At 40.5% G+C, this 20,559-nt stretch overlaps 1 protein-coding gene across 1 annotated transcript in view; it reads right to left on the bottom strand.

The window, feature by feature from the left end:
* Positions 1-10,409: 10,409 nt before the first annotated feature.
* The window catches only part of ASXL3 (ASXL transcriptional regulator 3), a 105,503-nt gene continuing 95,353 nt past the window's right edge, over positions 10,410-20,559 (bottom strand). Inside the window, exons 9-10 of the mRNA XM_022586923.2 lie at positions 16,868-18,824; positions 10,410-14,208 (exon numbers count right to left, since the gene is read on the bottom strand). Of these exons, the coding sequence (XP_022442631.2) occupies positions 10,513-14,208; positions 16,868-18,824 (5,653 nt within the window). The 3' untranslated portion in view covers positions 10,410-10,512. The remainder of the gene's footprint in view (positions 14,209-16,867; positions 18,825-20,559) is intronic.

Genomic DNA, 20,559 nt, shown 5'->3' with positions numbered 1-20,559 from the left:
GGTATTTTTAAAGCATTGCCTCATTCACTTGAATGTTAACTATAGGAAAAATAATCTCATTTCATTTTCCTGCTAAAGTCTAAAGAATGTTATTGACATTGCTATCTATTAGTACAGCAGTGAACCCAAAGTGAAATGAGATGCTGATTTACCTCCTCTGGTGAGTCATGCAGGGCATGAAACCACAATTCTGAAGCAAACCAGACCATCTGTGCTGTTTTCTCTAGATGAGTCGAATTTGGTGACAAATCATTCTCCACACAAAGGAGTTCTTTCTTTTCATTTTTCTATTTTAAGTGAGAAAGTGTAATTCCTCCAGTAGAAGTTGCAGAAAAGTATTTTGCCTCTCATACTATATTGCCTAAATATTTTGACTCTGAACCTAAAGTAGGCAATAAATTAAATTATGACTTCAAAGGAGATTTCTCTCTCTGAAACTTCAATTATTCTCTCACTATTCCTCCCATCCACACCCACCCTGTTCTGGGAAATAGGATGCTTCCTGGAAAGGTACATCTGAATGACATTTTCTAAGAAAATTCCTTCTATCTTATGATAATGCTTCGTGGCACAATGCTGAATCACAAAACACTAAAAACATGTTTGGTAACTTTCATATTTCTTGAAGAATCAAGTCATCAATAAGAACTTTTGTCTTATATAATTCAGCACCCAGCATAGCAATATGGATCAGTAAAATGTTTGCTCATTGAGTGTTGGATGAATCTTGGCACCAGAAGTGCCCCAATTGTTAGAATCCCTTTACAAGCATTATGGGTCAAGGAGTAAGCTCTGCTTACCGTCAGTGAGACGACACACTCTCAAGTAGAAAGGGAAGTTAAAGCATCTATTTTTGGAAATACCTAAATGAAATTTTTCACACAATCTAACCTTACAAATAAATTTTTACTTTGACATGTCTTCAAATATTTGCTTATTAAATCCTTAAAATATTAGCCTGGGGGTAAGATGGTGAGTCAGACACTGAATAGGAGTGTGAATAATTCCAAGTCATGTTCTTACAGCAGTGGCATAACAGACAGGGGGGCAGACGCTACTGGGGCTCCCAAATATTTTTCTCTGTATGGTGGCAGCTTATCACTCATGTTCCCAGTTCCCCGGGTGGGAATAAATGGATCAGTAGGACTCACTTAACCAGTCAAGATTTGCTTGGAAAAATATTGATACTGGTGATGTTTATCTCTGGTACTCTATGTCCCGGGGTTACCTGTCGACTGCCTCTTCTGTGCTTTTTCATTGCCCCCAGTGGTCAAAATGTTTCCCTCTTGTGATTCCCAGCAAATCGGGGAGCTTTTATTTCTCAGAAGTACTGAACAACACACGGTGAGTTCCCTGACTTCAATCAAAACCCGCAACTTGCAGGTGCAGGACTTGCTCTTTGTTTTCTTATCAGAACCCTATTGAATAACATGAATACTCAGAAGAAATGTCAACTCCTTAAAAAAAAAAAGTAGCCCACTTTGCAATGTATATCAGGGCACTGCTATTTTTTGCTATAGTCTCTGTAATATGATTTGACTTTTTAATATTGGAATATGTATTACATTGATTTTTAAAAAGTATTAAAGAGTATCATCAACTCTGGGTACCACAAACATTGTTTTAATATGCTGTTAACTTTTACAAAATCAATTGTCAATATTGCCAACATCCAAACAAATTCCTAGAGTCACGTAAGAAGGGCTTGGTGACAGGGCTTCTGAAATGTGTAAAGGATTGTACAGCCTGCAGAGATCATTAGCAGGAGGACTGATACTGATGAGCACTGTTTAAGGGAAACGATTGGGATGCTGACAGGGAAGAGTGTGTCCTCCCTCCCGGTGGGACTGCCCTGAATCTATGTCAGATGTGGCAACGGATGCCCCCCTGGAGGTTTCATTCTCGTCCAGCTGCAATCTTAAATGGCTTCATCCACTCAGTTACTTTTCCCACTGCACTTTGTACCTGTCTTGGTTACACTCTTGTCATAATAAAATTATTGATCATCTTTCCCATTGGCCTATAATTTTTTAAGATTTTGGGACCCTCTGATTTTTCTCAGCATCCCCAGTACTTAGCAGTATATGTAGCAGCCATGTGTCTTATAGCAAATAAGAGGATGGGCTTTGGTCTCTGAAAAACCTTCTTTCATACTCCAGATCTGTGTATTCTTTTCTTTAAACTTTCTAAGCCTCAGGTTCTTTGTGTGTTCCACGGATATAATAGCAGTGCCTCCCTTATGGGATTTTTCTCAGGATAAATGTGATCATTAACACCTGTGAAATGCTTTGCAGCACTTGGTACACAGCAGTTTACAAGTATTATCTATTATTATTTTTTCATAAAGAAAGTCTGCATTTTGGGAACTCTGGGAAATTGCCATATTCGGGGTAGTACATAGCTAAATCTTAAAAGTTTATTTATATGAAGAGAATTTATAAAATCTCCTTCATATTCAGATCAGGAAGGCTAAAGACTTGGAAGGGATTTATTTATTACTAAGAGAATCACAGTTAGAAAACTGAGATTGCAGAGTGTGGTGTCTTTGATTACTCCCAGGTTTTGCCAAGGAAAGCATTTTGGACAAAAAAGATTCCACAGAAGAACATTTCCAAGCTCACAGATACAGAGAACAGATCGTCAGGTGGTTGTCAGAAGTCGGGGGAGTGAGGTGGGTGAAATGGGTGAAGGGAGGGAGACAAAAGGCACAAACTTCCAGTTATAAAATGAGTAAGTCTTGGGGATATAACGTATAACGTGTGACCATAGTTAATAACACTGAATTGCATAGTTGCAAGTTGCTAAGAGAGTAGATCTTCAAAATCCTCACAAGAAAAAAAAATTTTTGTTAACTGTGTATTACGATGAATGTTAACTACACTTACTGTGACGATCATTTTAAAATATATTCAAATATCAAATCATTGTGTTGTATACCTGAAACTAATATAATTTTTATGCCAGTTATATACCTCAAAAGCAAAAACAGAGAACCATTTCAAGGTCAAAATATGAAAAAAAAAATAAGAAAAAAAGAAACTGTCTGCTACCAATCTCATGTTGTCCTTCTCTTGGTAAAAAGATGTCTGGTATGCTCTGGACTGGCCTGCTAACAGTAAGGAAATTACATATTTAAAGATTAGAGATAAGGAATTATCCATAGATTCCTACTCTAAATGTAGTTTTTAAAATGTTTTTTTTGAATTATTGAATTTTTTAAGATGCCAACTCATTTCCCACAGCTTATTCCCCTGAAAATATAAATTATTTTACCAAAAAAATAAAAATAAAACCAAACAAACCAATATGGTACAAAAAAAGTCTACACTGAGCTCACATGTTAAAGGAAGAAGAGGTATAAGATGTGTCAGTGGCTTCCACTTAGAAGCCATCAAGGAGAACTGTTCCCACTTAAGCCTTTCAATTCCACATTATGAAATTTAAAGTTATTGGCAAATGAATTTTATATTACAGTAAGAAATCATGTTTTTAAAATTTCTATACAAATGGACATGCATAAATGTTGCCACTTATATATAGGAAAAGAACATCCCGGAGAAACTCTTGTGGCTCATACAGTCATTGAGGCAAACCACACTCTCTCATCCCTGTGTCTGGAAGATGTTCCAGCATCCCAGAATTGGACACTGAAAGCCAAATGAATCAAGGAAAATAGAACCATAGTTCTGCACTCCTCTGAAATCCCTCCACGTTCCCTCGTCATTAAATGAATGAGGATTTGGAACACAGCGTTTTCCTGAAATAAAACCATAATTTGAAACTATAGATACAAGTTTGGATCAAAAGTGAAACCTATTTTCCACTTACCAGCTTATGATAAACAAAGACGTGATGAGTACCCAGAAAACAAGATGAATCTTACTTGATCTCAAGCGTCCAGGACCTTCTGTTGAAGCAGCTGGATGTTCCCACCCTTTAGCCAAGTTGCTATTTATGGGGCGTGTCCACCGAACAAGGTGTTTGGAAACAGCAAAAGGGGGAAATGCCTGGACATTTCGTTGTGTTTGGGTTAAAGCTCACCTTTGAACCACCTCTAAATGATTTCCTTAAAAAAAGAGAGAGAGATTGTAGATGGAAATTTTAGCTTAAGAAAGCTCAGAAACAAACTTCCCCTAAGTGCAGTGGATATACTAAGTATAAATCCTAACTAGCTTCCCCTAAGTGCAGTGGATACACTGAGTATAAATCCTAACTATTGATAAAAGCAGATATTCAGCCACTCTTCACTGATTTGTTGTAATAGGGCCGTCTCTTTTGATCTGTCTGCATCCGTATGGATTGGTCTATGCTTTGCAGGATTGCTAACTATATTCGATAGCACCTTTACTGGCAGTCGGGTATCACAATGGGATATTACTTAATAGAGCTGAAAAACGATAAAACTATTTTAAATAAAATGGCAAAAAAAACCCCAGCCTTTGCTTTGTAAATCAGGGGACCTTCCTCCAGTTAGTGAGAAGGTATGTAATTTATTGCACTGGCAACTGGAGGAAAGTTTCTGCAGGTAAAAATACTGGGTTCATTGCCCAATTTAGACTTCCAGATTAGCTGTGACATTGGAGGACTCCAACTTCTGATTTCTGCGTATCACTGTGGATAACTGTGTATGTTCTGAACTTGAAATATTAAGTCTAGGCAAGCTACAACCAAAGTCTTCAAGCAATTTTAAGGAGACACACTTTCTAGGATTTATGTTCAACTGTCTTCTGCAGAAAGAAGTCCAACTACTCTCCCGGCTAGGCTCTTTCTAAATAACGTACGTAAGTTTGTTGAATCACCGGGTAAATCACCTGTTCTCAGATAAAGTCTATGATAGATACAAATACATACTTTAGATCCTAAGAGCAATTGTTATTCAAATTATGTCACATTCATGTATTAAGAATAATGAAATATTTATATAAAAATTGTTTAATGTTGTACCTATTATGAGACTAAATGAATTTAAACATATAAAGTACTCAGATAAATTTCAAGAAGTGTCAGCTTAAAGAATGCTTGACTGTACAATTTTCTGTAATGAATTTTGGAATAGATGATGCCTGGGGAGTAATGCAATGAAAACAATAAAAAATTTCCACAATGCTAAATAAAATTAAGAATGCATTCTGTAAATATTTTAATAGAAAAAATAGGACAAAAAAAGGAATGCCAGTATTATAGTGAAAATAACTTAATGAAACTTAGAAGTATCTATCTTCCATTGTCTTACCTGAATAAGCTGTACTTTCATCATTATAATAATTTATGAGGAGGAAGAAGCATGTTTTTAGTTCTTTTTTTCCTGCAAAGTAAGCACCCTCTTTTGCCATCTGGTGGCTAAAGATAGCATTTTCTATGTAGATACAAATAGCTGAACTCAGATTTAACAGCCAGTTATGTTTAATGCTTTCAGATTCATCTCACTGTAAAGATATGAATATTTTCTTAACCAATGTAAATATAACTGAGGCAACTTTGTTCTAATGGTTCACAGCATTTTATTCAAATCACTCTAGCTGTAATATTTAATGCAAGATAAGAAAAACTAACCAGAGCAATTCTTTTAAAAAAGAAATTTGCGAGGTAATTCATTTTAAAGTTAAAATTAAATATGGTAGTAACAATTTGCTTGACTTACCTGTCTTTTGGTATAAAGAATTAACAACATCTTTACAAAACAAAAAGGTTCAAATATAATTTTAAATAAGCACAGTACAATAGACATGGTTAATTTCAAAGAGGTCTCAACAAATAGTTATAATTGTATGTTGACAATTCACCATACCAAGAAGGGTAGAAAGTTTAAGGGCATATGGTTTGTTCTCCTTATAAACTTTTTGTTAAGTAAAAGTTTGAATGTATTTAGTAGTATCTTTTATGTGTATATAACTACCTCATTTCATAAAAAATTAAAGATGACAATAATTGAAGGTTTAATTTCTTTATTTTCTCCCAGAATATTTTAATATTGAAACCCAAATTGTTACTTTAGAGAAAGGGAAAAACAGAGAAACATGAAGAGACAAACATTTCATTTCATTTAACTTATGGTATCGTGAGCAGTCACTTTTGTAGGCAACACTTTTTTTTTTTCTTTGTAGAAAAGAAATAAAAAACAAACAGCACCATTAAAGAATGCATGATCCCTGAATTCTAAACAAAACACTGTCTAAAAATCGTTTCAATGCTTGTTGCACTCCGTCACATTTAGTCAGGTATCAAAGCAAGCATAACAGTATTAAATTGTAGCAGTCTTACTGATTCAACTGCTCCCCTTCTGAGGATTTTACACACCTTTTCTGAGTTTTTCCTGTGGGAATAATATATTCTTTGGTAGAGGACTGAAGAAGGGTTTGACTTTTCTGTATGCTGATATAAAATGTCTTTGTACGTTCAGGGCCTTTGCCCCCCCATCTGTGTTTGTCATGCATGTTATGTTTGGGTTGATTCACATTTTGCTGTTACACTGTAAGAGTAATACCGCCTTTTAAAAAAGGCATTAAATGGCTAATGTTAAACAGATGTAAACATTCAGAATACTGACCAAAGGAAAAAAATACTCACAAACACACATTAAAAAACAACAACAACAAACAAAAAACTGTACTGAAAAGAGGAATCAGATTAGGTTTCCATGAAGCCAGGGGGAAAAATACAGCAGTACAAGAAAAATTATGGCAAGCAAGTAAAGCACTTTTTTTTTTTTGAAACATTCATGAACAGTACAAATACAACAAAGTTTTTCTACAGTCTAAATTATTCTGCAACTATCAAATAGGGTACAAAGCGAAATAGTATGTGCTATAAAAAAGCAGCTCCTTTAAATTATAGTAAAAACGCTTTTTGTTTGCTTTACAGTGACAAAGCATGAGGACTGAAGACAAGATTTTTATATTCAGTGATATTTTGGCTACATAGGCCCCTGACAGTCTGATGAGTTCCTTTCCTAGGACTCTTCACATTGTTCTCTAGAAACATGGACAGTGACTCTGGGCTTTGCGTGTTCAGCGGGCTCACTCTCTCCAGGCGGCTAGCGCGGTGCTGACTTCCACACCACTGAGAGGATGCAACCCTTAACGGCGCTTCAGCTTCTGTCACCTGGACCAGACCCAGGAGGAACTGGGAAACCAAGGCCACAGTAACTTCCCCTTTTGAAACTGTGCGAGTGTTTGTAAAGGGCATGGGGCTGTAGCATCATGTATTCTTACTCTTGGCTTCTTTATGAAGCACTGTACACACCAGCTTGTTTGTATCTGTTTATTTTGGATGAATAAGAATATCCAAGCTCTAGAAGTCAGCTAAACCTTCCATAGCTCATCCCAGAAACACATACCACCACAAAGTCTTTATAGCAACCAGGCTCAACCTCAAAGGTTTGTTTTCAAGTTTTTTCTTCAAACTAGACCTTAGCAGGGAAATAGTCCATATAACTACGGTGCTCAGGTCACCGACATTTCTGCTATTCTCACTTTGGGGAAGGAAAAATATTTTCACTCTGAAAATGAATTTGCATCAGAACGTTTGTATTAACATGCCCATTAACTACCTAAATGTCTTTATACAACCTCAGGCATATGCATACTGTATAGGAGGGGGGTCAAGGAATAGCAGTTTTCTTCCTTCCCCTGTTCCAAAAGTGCTACTTAGGGAAATACATCCTTTGTGAAAATAATAATTAAAAATTACATGTTAGATGTGCAAGCTCTATTCCTGATAGGGGTATCACAGTGTCCAATCATCAGGATAATGCACACACTAAAATTTCCACGTTACGCCACAATAACCATGTAGTAAATAACATGCTCCATTTGCACACAGGCAGGTATCTGTGGATATCAGGAAACTAGGAACCTGCTCACCTAATCCAAATATACTGGGGTTTGTATATATATTAAATGGCCACTTGTAACATATCTGACCCACTTTTTACTTCTGAACTTTTCTTTCTATTCTTCTCGCCCAAAGATATTAATTTTTCAGTAATATAAACCATATGCAAACACTAGGAATTTAAACCGGGGCAAAAAAAGAGCAAGGGCAGAGAAATATTACGCTCTTTGGACCAGGGTGGTACAGTCCACGTGTGATCAGCAATTGATTTTCCAAACTTATTATGAGAAAAATCAGAACATAGAGAAGGATACTTTTCTGTATTCCCAGTAAGTAACTTGCACGCAGTATCCCACAATGATGGAACTGATAATGAGCTCGGTATCACATCAACCTCAATTTTGCCTCATATGCAGAGTGCAAAGGTTGTGAAGACCACAGTTTCGGTGTCAGTTACTGATGTGGTAGTGTTGAACCTGCTGGTGTAGACAGTATCTGACACTGGTAGAGCGGCAACTGAATTTGGCAGAAGGAGCTGGCATGCAAGTGTCTATATTATAGGGGTGCCCCTCTGTGAAACGAGAGCATGCCCTTCTGAACCAAGATGACATCAGAGCCAAGCAGACCACAGAGATACCGCTGACGAGGACACCACCCAAACCACCTGGTGCACAGTGAACTAGGGATCCGCTGGAACTAACGCTGCCTTCCTTGGGAAGGGCTGGTTAAGTGCATTGCTAATATTCTCAGTCGTTAATTCTGTTAATTTTAACGTGAAAAACAGAAGTGACAGCAACTGAAGCACCGAATCTCAGCCGCAGAGGTAGGCCTTCTTTGCTTTGCTTTCTTTCTAAGATAAAGTATCTTTCGCTATCAGCAATTTGTTAGCAAAAATGACATCTCTATCACCTAATGATATTTGGCAACATCACAATAATAAATATGGAGGAAAAAAAATATACCACGGTTGATTACTATAAAAAAAATTACAAGTTTGTTTTTTTCCCCAGGAATGAAGTTTCTGCTCATTCCAGTTAATTTTTAAGACATATTTTAAGGGAATGTCAAAAGTTAACATTGATTAGGATGATCCCTTGTGAAAATATCTGTCAAATTCTTACCCTGGATACAGAAGATTTTCCCCCCATATTTTTTAAAATTCTACAGCCACAATCAACCAGTGGGTTAATGGTACTCCACATTTTGTGCTCTGTAATCTGAAGTTAAATGGACATGGCCTTTGTTCTTTCATCTCCCCACAGTGTGCATGTGCTTTTGAACTTGCTTTAGGGAACAGAGCCTGCTGAACTACAGCTGTTCTCTGGCATGAGGGTGGCCACAGTACATGGAATGGAGCTCAAATACTCAACACCCAGACTACTGGATAAACACTGACAATAGTTGTAAGATGCAGTATCCCTTTTTCAAAAGCAGTTCCACTCCCCCAAATATGAAGAATGCACTGAATTCACCTGAAGGGGGGGCGGGGGTGGGAAACAAAACATGCAACACCCAGAACAACTTTTTAAAATAAGGGCTAGTTTAGAGTCAAATATAATTACATAGATCATGACTCATAAGGAAAAAACTGTTCAGAAAAATGTTGACACTTCAGCCTTCTATAGTCCCTCTCATCATCAATGACACTTTAAAAAAAGAGGTGGCCAACCTCTGCAAAGTCGGAAGCCAGAATACACTGGTGTCATCAATAAAGGGTTACGATTATTTCCCCCCAATTTTAATATCTAGTAATTGTATTAGAGTGCATAGAATGGACCAATATTTACATCGCCAACGCATTTAGGTGTGTTTGCATACACGGCATTTTACTTGTTTGCTTTGAATTTTAGGACATTTTTTTTCATACTTGCTCTTAGAAGCCACACATGAAGCTCTGAAATCCTCTGGGCCTATGGCTCTCTGTTGTCCAACTGCTCTTACAGTCTCGGGTGTCAAAGGGCTTGAACCAGATTGCTGGGCATGAGGCCCACACTGCAATTTCAGGTGGAAAAGACATTTCACTACAATATGTGTACCATGTCCAAGGCAGATCCAGAGAATCTGCCAGTCTCTGAAAAGAGTCAAAAGGGAGGAAAGAGAATAAGGACAGTGGAGTTCATTAATGGCATACCTCCTTTAATACCTTTTGTGATATGAGTAAATACAAGGAATCATACACTTAAATCAGATTCCCTTTTCCAAATATGATATAATCACTATGGTAAAGGTAGGTCCAAAGGAGTCAACGGTTGGAACCCTCGCTGTAATGGTTAATCTACAGAAGAATGCATCACCACCTTAAATTGCTGTTACCGATCTCTCTCCACATCTCCATTTCTGGTTACCATTAAGTAGTTTAAAATGTCCTTTTCCTATCTACACCTGGATTAAAAAAAGAAAGAAACAAATTGGGAGTGACCTGTATACACACGAATAGAAACTTTCCAAAGCTGCAAATGGCAACTAAATATGTAAAAGACATGCTGTTGAGCCCCTCGGCTGGAATGCGATCTCTCCTTTCCCAGAAACGCAAGAAAATAATCATCTAGAGAAAAGATCATCTGTTCCAAAGTAAAATAAATTAGCACGCTATAAACCACTGAGCAGTTCAATTTGTTGTTGCTGACGCCGTTTGGCTTTTCCGTGGTGAAAAGGGATACTGCATCTTTCACTCAGCTCTTATCGCACAACCAGGCAAGCTACACAGAGTTTAGAAGGCCCTATGCAGTCGTCGTGGCAGAAGGCCCCACAGCCTTTGCACACAATCATGGCTTTCAGCCGGCAAGAGCATTTCAGTTCCAACTCATCCGCGTTGCTGCTGTCGGCAAAGTTCTGAACGGGCATCTGAGCGTTCTGACCAGGCAGACCCGTGGTGGGATTGGAGCCACTTCCCAAAATCCCAATGGACTTTTCAATTGCAGATGCTGCCCTTTTGAAGCTCGTGCTACCGAAATGTATTGTTGGATAATTTCCACAGAGCTGCTGTTGTTGCTGCACCTGCATTTTCTGAGCAGCTAATTGGGTAAAAGGCTTCTGTGGCTCAGAAAGCAAATAGGAAGAGAAATCTGCATTTTTCAGCGCAAACGCCTTCAACTGTTCTTTCATTTCATTCTGGTCATAGGAAACTTGTTTCATGCCCAGTTCACAGCTGCTGCTTAAACCTTCCTCAAAAGAAAGAGGTTCCGATTTTATATTGCTACATATGCCCGTGGACTGCGGCCAACTAAGTCGCTTAGTGGTTTCCATGGTAACTGGCGGTTGTTTTTGATCGGAGGGGACTTCTGGATTAGGAAGAGGTGGAGGTAGTGGCGGCGGCGGCGGGGGAGGTGGGGGCAAAGCCAAGGGGGGAGGGGGCGGGGGATGCACTAGTGCTTTGTGCGGCACCCCGTGCGGGGTCCCCCCCATGTCATCACCTTCTTTAATGGGCATGTTGGGGGGCACCATATTGGTTAACCTTAGCTGGTGAGGTGCTGAGGAAAGGCTAACCTCTCCCAGTCCCTTTTGCTCAAGATGCCTATTGAAGGAAAACGTGTTACAGCCCACGGGGGCTTTGGCAGAGGCTGGTAACAGAGCCGCGGTAGGAATGGGGCCCCTGGCAGCCAGAGGCATCTGGTAAAACTGCTGTCTGTGGGAGGTCCCAGCGTCGGGGTGGAAGCCGTCGTTCTTGTCGACGTGAAACAGGTTCTGCTGGAAGCTACACGAGGGGAGCAGCCGCTTCTGCTGTTTGACCTCAGGGCTGTGAGCCATCTTGCTCTGCACAGGGTGCTTGTTCAGCCACTCCTGCTTCAGCGGCTGGCTGAGTCCCAGCTGATTCATGCCGGAGCTGATGACACACGGCACCCCTTTCACATCTGGGTCCGCCAACAACTTCCCTGGCTCACATTTCACTTGAGTGTGTTCCCCCCCGGTCCTGGCGACTCTCTTCTTGGGGTGGTTCTCCCGCTTCCTCATTTGTAGTGGTGCGAGAGCTCCTGCCAGGTAGCCTTTGCCGTCTGCATTGGGAGAGCTAGGGGGCATTTCAACCACGTTCCTCTCGGGGGCTGTTTTACCCACTGAGGTAGTTTGAAGAGGCAGAGGAAGCCTGTTGATTTCGAGCTTGGCTCCCAGTCTGGGCTGGGGCAACACTTTTTCCAAAGGCAAGTTGCCCTGGAGTAACTGTGTGACGAGGGGATTGTTCGCCTCCACCGATGACAGACGGCAGCTGGAGCTCCCTGCACTGGGAACTCTTTTCAGGGTGTCTGTAGCCAGAGAGATGGCCTCTTCCATGGGACCAGAGGCGGGGGCCTGCACGGTCTGCGTCTGTTGCACACTCGGGGCTGCCCCTGCAGCTGGAGGATGCAGCTCAGGACCAGGGAAGTCGTCGGCATCCATCCTAAAGCCCCTGTCCACGTCGTGAGGTTCGGACTTCACTGGGAGAGGGACGCTTGTGATGAGATTCCTGGGGTGAAGTTCCGCCACATGCGAGGAGCTGGCATGCTCGGTCTTGATGGCCTTCGGACAGCCCTGCTCCAGATATTCCTTCTGTTTACTGGAACCAGGGTGGCTGAGCAGAGGCTGTCCTGCACTCCTCACCCCGTCCTCGCCCCAGCAGATCCGGCTGCCCGGGTTATACTGATGGCTACAGGCCGTGTCGGCTTCACTTTTGAACGTGGTTATGCCATGCGCCTGCTCAGCAAAGCTGAGACTCAGAGGAGTCCCCGCGTTTAAGCTATCTGGAACCACGAGGGGTCCTTCACGGAGACCCGGGCAGGTGGCCTGCATCGTTTGACTGTCTTGTTTTGCAGCGGAAGCAGCAATGAAACTGGGACCATGATCTCCGCCTTCACTTGCAACCGGCTCGGGCCTGCTGATGACAGACACCTGCGGACACGCCACGGGCTGAACGGCTGCCTCCGTCCTCCCGGACCTGCTCTGGAGGTCCACACCGGCTTCTGTGCTCTCAAGAGAGACAGTCAGAGACGACGTAGAGGTCAGCGTGGTGCTGTGGTCGACGATGACTTTACATGGAATCGAGCGGTTTATGGCTGCTGGTGCGAAGCCCCCCGGGGGTGGCTGAGGTCTCCCAGAAGTGTCTGCCCTGTTCCGAGTCCCTGAAGTTTTGTCCAAGCTTTCAGCACTTAACGTGGGAGGACTGTCATAAGAGTTTACAGTCAGCATGCTTGCAGTAAACGCTGCGACAGGTGGGCGTGCCACCAGGGCGTCAGTGACTGCGACGGGGTCCCTGCAGCCGAGGGCGGCTCTCACAGTGGTGCCCATGGACATGGTGGCCTGTTCTTCGCTCCCAGGCATGGCTATCTTCTCAGAAGGAAATCTGTTGTTCATTCCCGTTGGGGGAATCAAGACAGAGCTAGTGGAGAGATGGTTTGGCAAGTTGCTTCCAATGGAGGGAGTTGGCACAGAGGTGTACTGACTGGAGACTAGGCTGCCAGCACTGCTGCTGGGTGCCAGTAACTGCGTGTCATCCCGGGGGCTCGCTGTGCTGGAGCCCTCCGTGGTGGCCGGAAGAGGGGTGCTCTCAATACATTTTGGTATAATGGCTATGCATGGAGTGTCCGTTCCCTGGATGGTTTTTAACATGCTTATGTTACAAGCAGAAATTGTAGTGTTTGCACTGTCAACACACATTAGGACAGAGGATTTATCAACAGAACTCACAAAGGGATGTTCTTTAATTGCTCCCGACATAGCAGTGCTGCAGACAGACACGGGGACGGGATTTTTATTAAAAAGCATGGGCACACTGCTATTTGCAGAAGAGGTAGATGAAACAATTTTCTCAGACAAGTGTGACACAGGTGTGTTTTCGTCAGAACTATGCACAGATAAGTCCGTGGCAATTTCTGGAAGTTTGGTCGGGTTGAGAGACTGCTGTAGTACAGTGGTGGGCTCCCGGAGGTGCGCAGCCTTGTTGCTGGGAGATCGGCAGTTTGGATTGACAATGATGACACCAGGCGAGCCTTCGATTTTTGTTTCAGGGGCAGAAGAGACTTCTAAGCTTGGAGGCCCTTCCTTTGAGCCGAGCGGAGGCAACCGGGGCTCTTTAGTGTTCTGGAAGAGGTGGGCTCGGGCTTGATGCTTTGCGAAGAGCTTCACCTTCGTCTGCTCTTTGATATGCGCCAGAGTTCTGGCTTTTCCGCCCTCTCCTGGGCTCCCCATAGCTCCCGAAACGATGCTCGCGGCTGCCGCCACGGCTGCCGCTGCTGCCGCCTCTCGCTGGGCCCTTGCTTGCTGGGCTCGGGCCTTGATGTCCGCCAGGGTCCTGGCTCCCGTGTTCCTCCCGCCACTGACCGATGTGCCAGATGACGCGCGAGCCTCTGGTTTGGAGACTGGTTGGCTCTTGATAATAAAGGGTGGCCCGATTTTGGAAAGCTGTATCTACAGGAAGGGGGAAAATCGAAAGATAAAGTGCGTGTACACGATCACAGACAAGGCGCATGTGTACGTGATCACAGAGGGACGTGGGGACACAGGCACGCGAGGGCGGGGAGTAGCCGCATCCTCTCCTAAGGGGGCAAGAACGGCACCTAATACCCTGAATGGGCCTTTGGGGTATAAATCAGCAATAAACGCAGCACGAAAGTGAAAATTAAAAATTTTAACCTCTGTTTTCAATCCATAAAATATTAACCGGTGACTTCATTTGGCATGGAAATGAAACGTCTTTTAAAGCCTCATATAAATGGAAACAAAACCCAGGCTTCTTAAAATGAGGTGAGCTAAAAAGAGTTAGAAATAGTCAGCTTTCAACTTATCTTCCTGGCTGGCATGAAGATACTCAGGCCAGCCAGGAAGAATAGAGATATTCAAAACTCTATTTGAATTTATCTGCCTTAATTTATCTGTCTTAATTTGACACAAAGGAAAAAGGAAAAAAGCCCTAACCAAGGGTCAGAAGACTAGAATTCTCAGCCTGGCTTGACACAAAGGAATGCTGTGAACCTAGGCAAATCACTGTGTACTTCAGTTTCTCCAATAATCTCCCCAAGTCAGAGACTCTGTAGGTTTTATGTGGTCCCATACTACCATATATATATATATATATAAAATAAGCATACAACATGACTTTGTAAACTGTAAACAGTAAGACTAGTTATTTCTGGTCTATTTCTTTCACAGAGGTGTTATAAAGATGGAATGATACTTGTGAAAGTGCTTTGCTTTCCAAAGGGATTTTATTATTATTATTACGTTTTCTTGAAAGCAAGGGTAACTCTAGTTTTCTGCCTCCAAAAGAGAGTATGGGTTGGGCAGCTTACTTGATATTGGAAATCTACAATCTGCTGAATTTGGTAAATGTCCCAACCCACACTGTTCACCCACTCATCTACTTAAGAGACTCAGTCATCACCAAATTCATAAGGCACAAGACCTAACAACAAACATCCCAAAGCAATGCCTATGATGCTTTAGTCACTAAGAATATTCCCAGAGTCACAGGTTTGTAGAGCTGGCAGGGATCTAGTTAAAGCCCTTCGTTTACAGTTGAAAAAACCGAGCCCCAGGAGATGGGCTGCCTTGGGTTCATATAACTAGGGAGTGACAGAGCCTTTGGGCTCCCCATTCTGTGCTGTTGACAGGTACTGTATTTCCTTATATTTTTTCCTCTAGAAAAAATTTTCCTAGAAAACTTACACCTCTCTTAACATGTGTGCATTTACATATATTGACATTATAAATACCTGACACATACTACAAGATCGTGTCAATTTGGAATTATGCTTTAGTACTTTGGTAGATGGATTATCTTCCTGAGCTATCTCGTTTCTCATTTTCAAATTTCTGATGGCTCTCTTCTAATCCAAAGGTTCCAATGACAGATGAATTTAGAAAAGGAATTCAGTTTTACCTTTTAAATATTTCCCTTAGTTTAAAAAATTAAAAACATTAAGCCTAACAAACATTAAATATATTTATTGTATCTCTCTATCCATCTATCTTTACATAAAGTATATATCACTTTGAAAAGAAGCTTTTGACAAAAAAAATTAGACTGAAATGTTTAAAATTATTTCCTATGGAAAGCATGCTTATATTTTTCTTTTCATTGCTTCAGAATTAAAATGCATAGCAGGGTTTTAATGGGAGCTTAATATTCATCTTTTATATCTCTAGAATCTTATTTAATAGGGACTGCTTTATTAAATAGAATAATTACAATCACACCCCTAAAAGTCAACCTTAGGGAGATCATGAGTCACATATTAAAAGTAGATGTCAGAGCAGAGCAAAATAAAGAGAAAGATTAAGAAAAACAAATCTTGAGTATGTTTGTAATTCTTTGAGTTAACCTTAATTTTTAGTTTAGTTAGGCAGAGTCAATTTATATACAAGAGTTGTTTTCTGAGAGTTAAAATCTACCTGGGATCAAAATAAAATATATAAATAGGAATGTTTGTCTACAGGCTTTATTACTGTGTGAAGTTAAATACTTCTTTATTATTTTGGAAATAAAATAGTAGGATTTGTATACCTATGTATCTATAGCATTTTCCTCAGGGTTTGTGAAGTGATTTCATTGATTTATTCAAGAAATATTTAATGAGGCTCTTTCAGAAGCTAGCTCCTCTCTGTTAGGCAGAGGGGGTGTTCAACATTTGTTGGAAAATGAATGAGGAGATAACACGTAGCTTCATTTCTTGAGGGCAAGCCTCTGACTTTTGACTACTGCTTTCTCTAGTCCTACTGAACTTTTATAGGATGCTGAATTATCTTTCAAATTTTTCCAAGTTCATATAGGTCTCTGTCCTACACTGTGGAGTCCCCCAGAGACCCTGTATCTCGGTGGCCTGTGGGCTCCTCCAGGGCCTGTTCTCCCTCCGCCCTTCTTTTTCCTTAAACGCCAAGGTCTAAATATGTACATCTATCTAAACTTATTGTATGAGCTCAACGCAGTCTGAAAAAGGATCATTTAATATTAGACTGGTGCTGGGAGTATTAGATTATAAACTGCTACATTTATTTTTGAAAAATTAAGTATCTAAATAGAAAAAGCCTATCTATGGAATTTCCTTTTTTTTAAAAAAAAATACCATACCTTGAGAGGTGGAACCCTTGGTTCCTCTCTTGGAGGCTGTTCTTTCTCAGATGGACTGCTGGATGAGATGCTCCGGCTTGACTGGTCATCTTCTATCCTAGCCCTCTTCTCCTTACAGATCCCAAAGCTGTGATGCTCTGCGGTTTTCCTCTTCGATATCTCAGATTCTCTACTTTCATTTCTTACCCCATCTGGGGACTTGGAGGGCTCTGACAACTTGGAAGTATGAGAGGTCTCCAACCGATTCTGTGAGCTCCCTGGCTTATGCGTTTTATTTCTAGAGCCTTCTGAAAATGAAGCCTTATCCACCGATGAGATGTATTGCTTGTCCTGTAATTTAGCTGATGGGAGCTCATTTCCCTTACTCTCTGTCTCTTCAGAAAAGACAGGTAATTCCAATGGTGAAGACATCGCTTTCTTTTCTGTTCTTTGCAGGACATTATGATTTTTAACTTTTATCATTTCTGTAGAAGGAAGTTCTGGAATCGAAGCGGGATAGGGCTTCTCAGTTTCAACGTGTGATTTACAAGGCTGCTGATTCAGGGTCTTATTGTGCAATTCTTCTGATGAACATACTTCAGGAGCAATGGAAGAAGAACCCATTTTGATAGGTTCAGGAGTATTTGATAGAGTCTTCTGCTGAGAGGTAAGGCTCTCTCCCAGGGGCTTGGCAGGGGCAGAACCTTCATCTTTCTGGGGGGAAAGTGGTTCTTCAGATATGGAAGTTGACTTTCTTTGTTGATGCAGCATTCTTTCATTCATGGAAGAACTGGAAATTGGAGATGTTTCTGAAGGAAGTGGCAAGCTGGATATAAAAGTGGTCTCAGATGTGAGAAGCATGGAAGACACTGAAGAAGTTTCTGATGTCAAAGGTAAATCAGACATGGGCGAGGTTTCTGACGTTAAAGGTAAATTTGACACTGGGGATGCTTCAGATGTTAACGGTAAATTGGACATCAAAGACGCTTCTGATATTTCAGGTGAAGTGGATATTGGAGAGATTTCTGACATCAAAGATGCATGAAGATTTTCATCAGTGGCATTTCGCTGATTATATTTGTCCACATTTTCAGTGCTGGACACCTCAGAACAAAACGTTGTCTCAAGGGAGGCTGGGGTACACGATTCTTCTGAAGTGGATTGGGTTTCCCCTCCTGGGGATGTCAGGCTGGTACAGGCTCCCTCTGGGCTCTCAGAAGAGAAGGACGTTTCAGAGATGCAAGCATTTTCAGAAAGCTGTTCATCAGGATCACTCTGCAGCTCCATATCTACAGCAATTCCTTCACTTGGAAATTGGCCTTCTAAATACGATGACCCTGTTTTAATTTTTGGAGTGTTGGTCTCTAGTGCAGTTTCTGGCTCCTTATGTTCTGTGTCATTGACATGAGTCCCAGATGAAGTGGAAGGAACGAGAGAGTCACAGACTTCTAGCTGATCAATGACAACTGACATCTCTTCCTGGGGAGATTCTGATTTCTCTTCCACTTTAACTTCAACGTGAGGCAAAGTTTCTAAAACATCATTCATTATAACACAGGATTCCAAGTTATCTTCAGGAGGTGCTATTTGGGGCTCCTCATGAGAGTTGGCTGGACTTTCTGACTCCTCAGAAAATTCAGGTATTGTCTTGTGATTCTCATCCTGGCACTCACAGATGCTAGTCTCTACCTCTTCCTCAATTTCTTCCTGAATCACAGATTCTTCGGGGATCAGGATGTCCTCTGATTCTGACTCTGTCATTACATCTTTACCTACGTCTACCATGGGACAAAGTGTAGCACAGAAATCAGGCTCTGGAGAAGTTGGACTTTTCATGCTTTTTGGCTGTTGTTCTTTCAAGGGAGTCTGTGCAGATAGACCAGGAAGGCCAGAGGTCCCACATGAAGAACTGCTTTCAGCTCCATCATTGTTTGGTCCAGATGTGAGCTTTATAGAGTCCTCTCTTGACATGCCCAACCTGAACAGAAATTAGAAATATTAAATTATTGTTCAACCACAAAACATGAAAGGTACAACTTGGATCTCTCACCAAACATAGTATTCATAGAAGTAAATGCATAAAATTAATTTTATAATCACTAAGTAACATGTTTAGCTTATGTAAACCAGTTTATGATGGATTAGTTTTTCTACTGCTTTTATAATCATAACTAAAATAAACTCTACTATTTAAAAAGTATTGATTTTTATTCTGTAAGCAAGGGAGACTGCATACTAAAAAGACTAAAAAAAATATGGGCTGAAAAGCAAAACAATGTATAAGACCTAAATTTTTTAAAGTCAGAAAGTAGAAATATGTCCTTATAATAGAAAATTACGTAGTCCTTAAAGGATGCAACATAACCAAATAATTAAGATCAATGGAAGATGGGTATGTTGTAAAATCCTGAAATGGAAATGACTTCCAAAGATTAAGTTCTCTTAACCCAATGTAAAAGGTGTCCATCACCATATTTTAGTACAATATCTAAGTGTCTAACCTAAGACAAGATGGAAATTTCACTAAAGAATAATAAACATATTTGGGGTCATCAAAGTTGATTCTACTAGATTACATTCATGTGAAGGCAAGACTTTTTAAAATTCTTTCATGTAGATCTCTTACTGTAAAGATATTCCATAAAAAGTGAGTGTAGAAAAAAAAAAAAAAAAGTGAGTGTAGAATATCAAGAAATAACCCAGCCTAATGTTCAGGTCATAAGGTAAAGTTTATCAGAATTGCAATCAACAATATTGTAAATCACTATTTCCTGTCATACTAAGTTACAATGTCAGCATCAGATGGTAGGGAAATATGCTGTTCTAAATGAAGTTAAATTAGAGTACAGGCAATTACAAAGATGAGCAGAAGAGAAAACATTACCAGAGGAAGAAACATATTTGAGTGAGGAAATGCCGCTATAACAGGAAAATACCTCAGTAAAATCTTCTTCAACCTTTTAGTTAAATTAAATCCTCAAAATGAAAGGGAAATAAAATTGAATACACTTTTTGGGTATTTGATCTTTGCATTCTTCACTAAAATCCAGAAGGCTGAGAAAGGAAGATAGAGGACACTTCCTTCATAATTAGTCTCTTTTCTTTCAACTTTCCCTAAGATGGGTTCAAATTAAACCACAATTTATATTATAGTGAGAGGAACAGAATAATATAACTACACTACAGATGAATTTAGAGCAGAATAATCAGCTAGGAATAAGGTCTCCTGGGGCCAGATTAAGCAGAGATACCACTGATACTAGGTTAGATGGAGAACACACAGAATCTACCCACTGGCAGCCAAATTTCAGCTAGTTGATAAGAATATTATTAAATATCATCTATGTATATAATATATATATATATATCATATGGAAAACAGCACTGTATAAAACATATGTGTAAACGTTTTATTATTTTCATGGGAAAATAGATTTAAGGTGGCATAAGGCATAGAAGGAAGACGTTCACAGCACATCACATAACCACACAAAGGAAAACTCTGACCGCCTGAAATCTAGACCACAAATCAACAGACCAACTCCTATAATTTTGAGTTAGCATATACATGGGATCCCTACAAGTAATTAAAACGAATATAGAACAGTACTGTATTACAGGCAGAATAAGCCAATAAGAACCAAAATAAAGATCTCAAAGAACAGAAAACTAAATCAGACAGATCTTAACTAAAGCTGAATTTCAGTGGTAAC

This window comes from Delphinapterus leucas, chromosome 14 (assembly GCF_059928025.1).
Source record: "Delphinapterus leucas isolate spDelLeu-1000000601 "Yukka" chromosome 14, BTC_Dleu_Yukka2, whole genome shotgun sequence".
NCBI lineage: Eukaryota > Metazoa > Chordata > Mammalia > Artiodactyla > Monodontidae > Delphinapterus > Delphinapterus leucas.
This window is presented reverse-complemented; position numbering and strand designations above follow the sequence as displayed.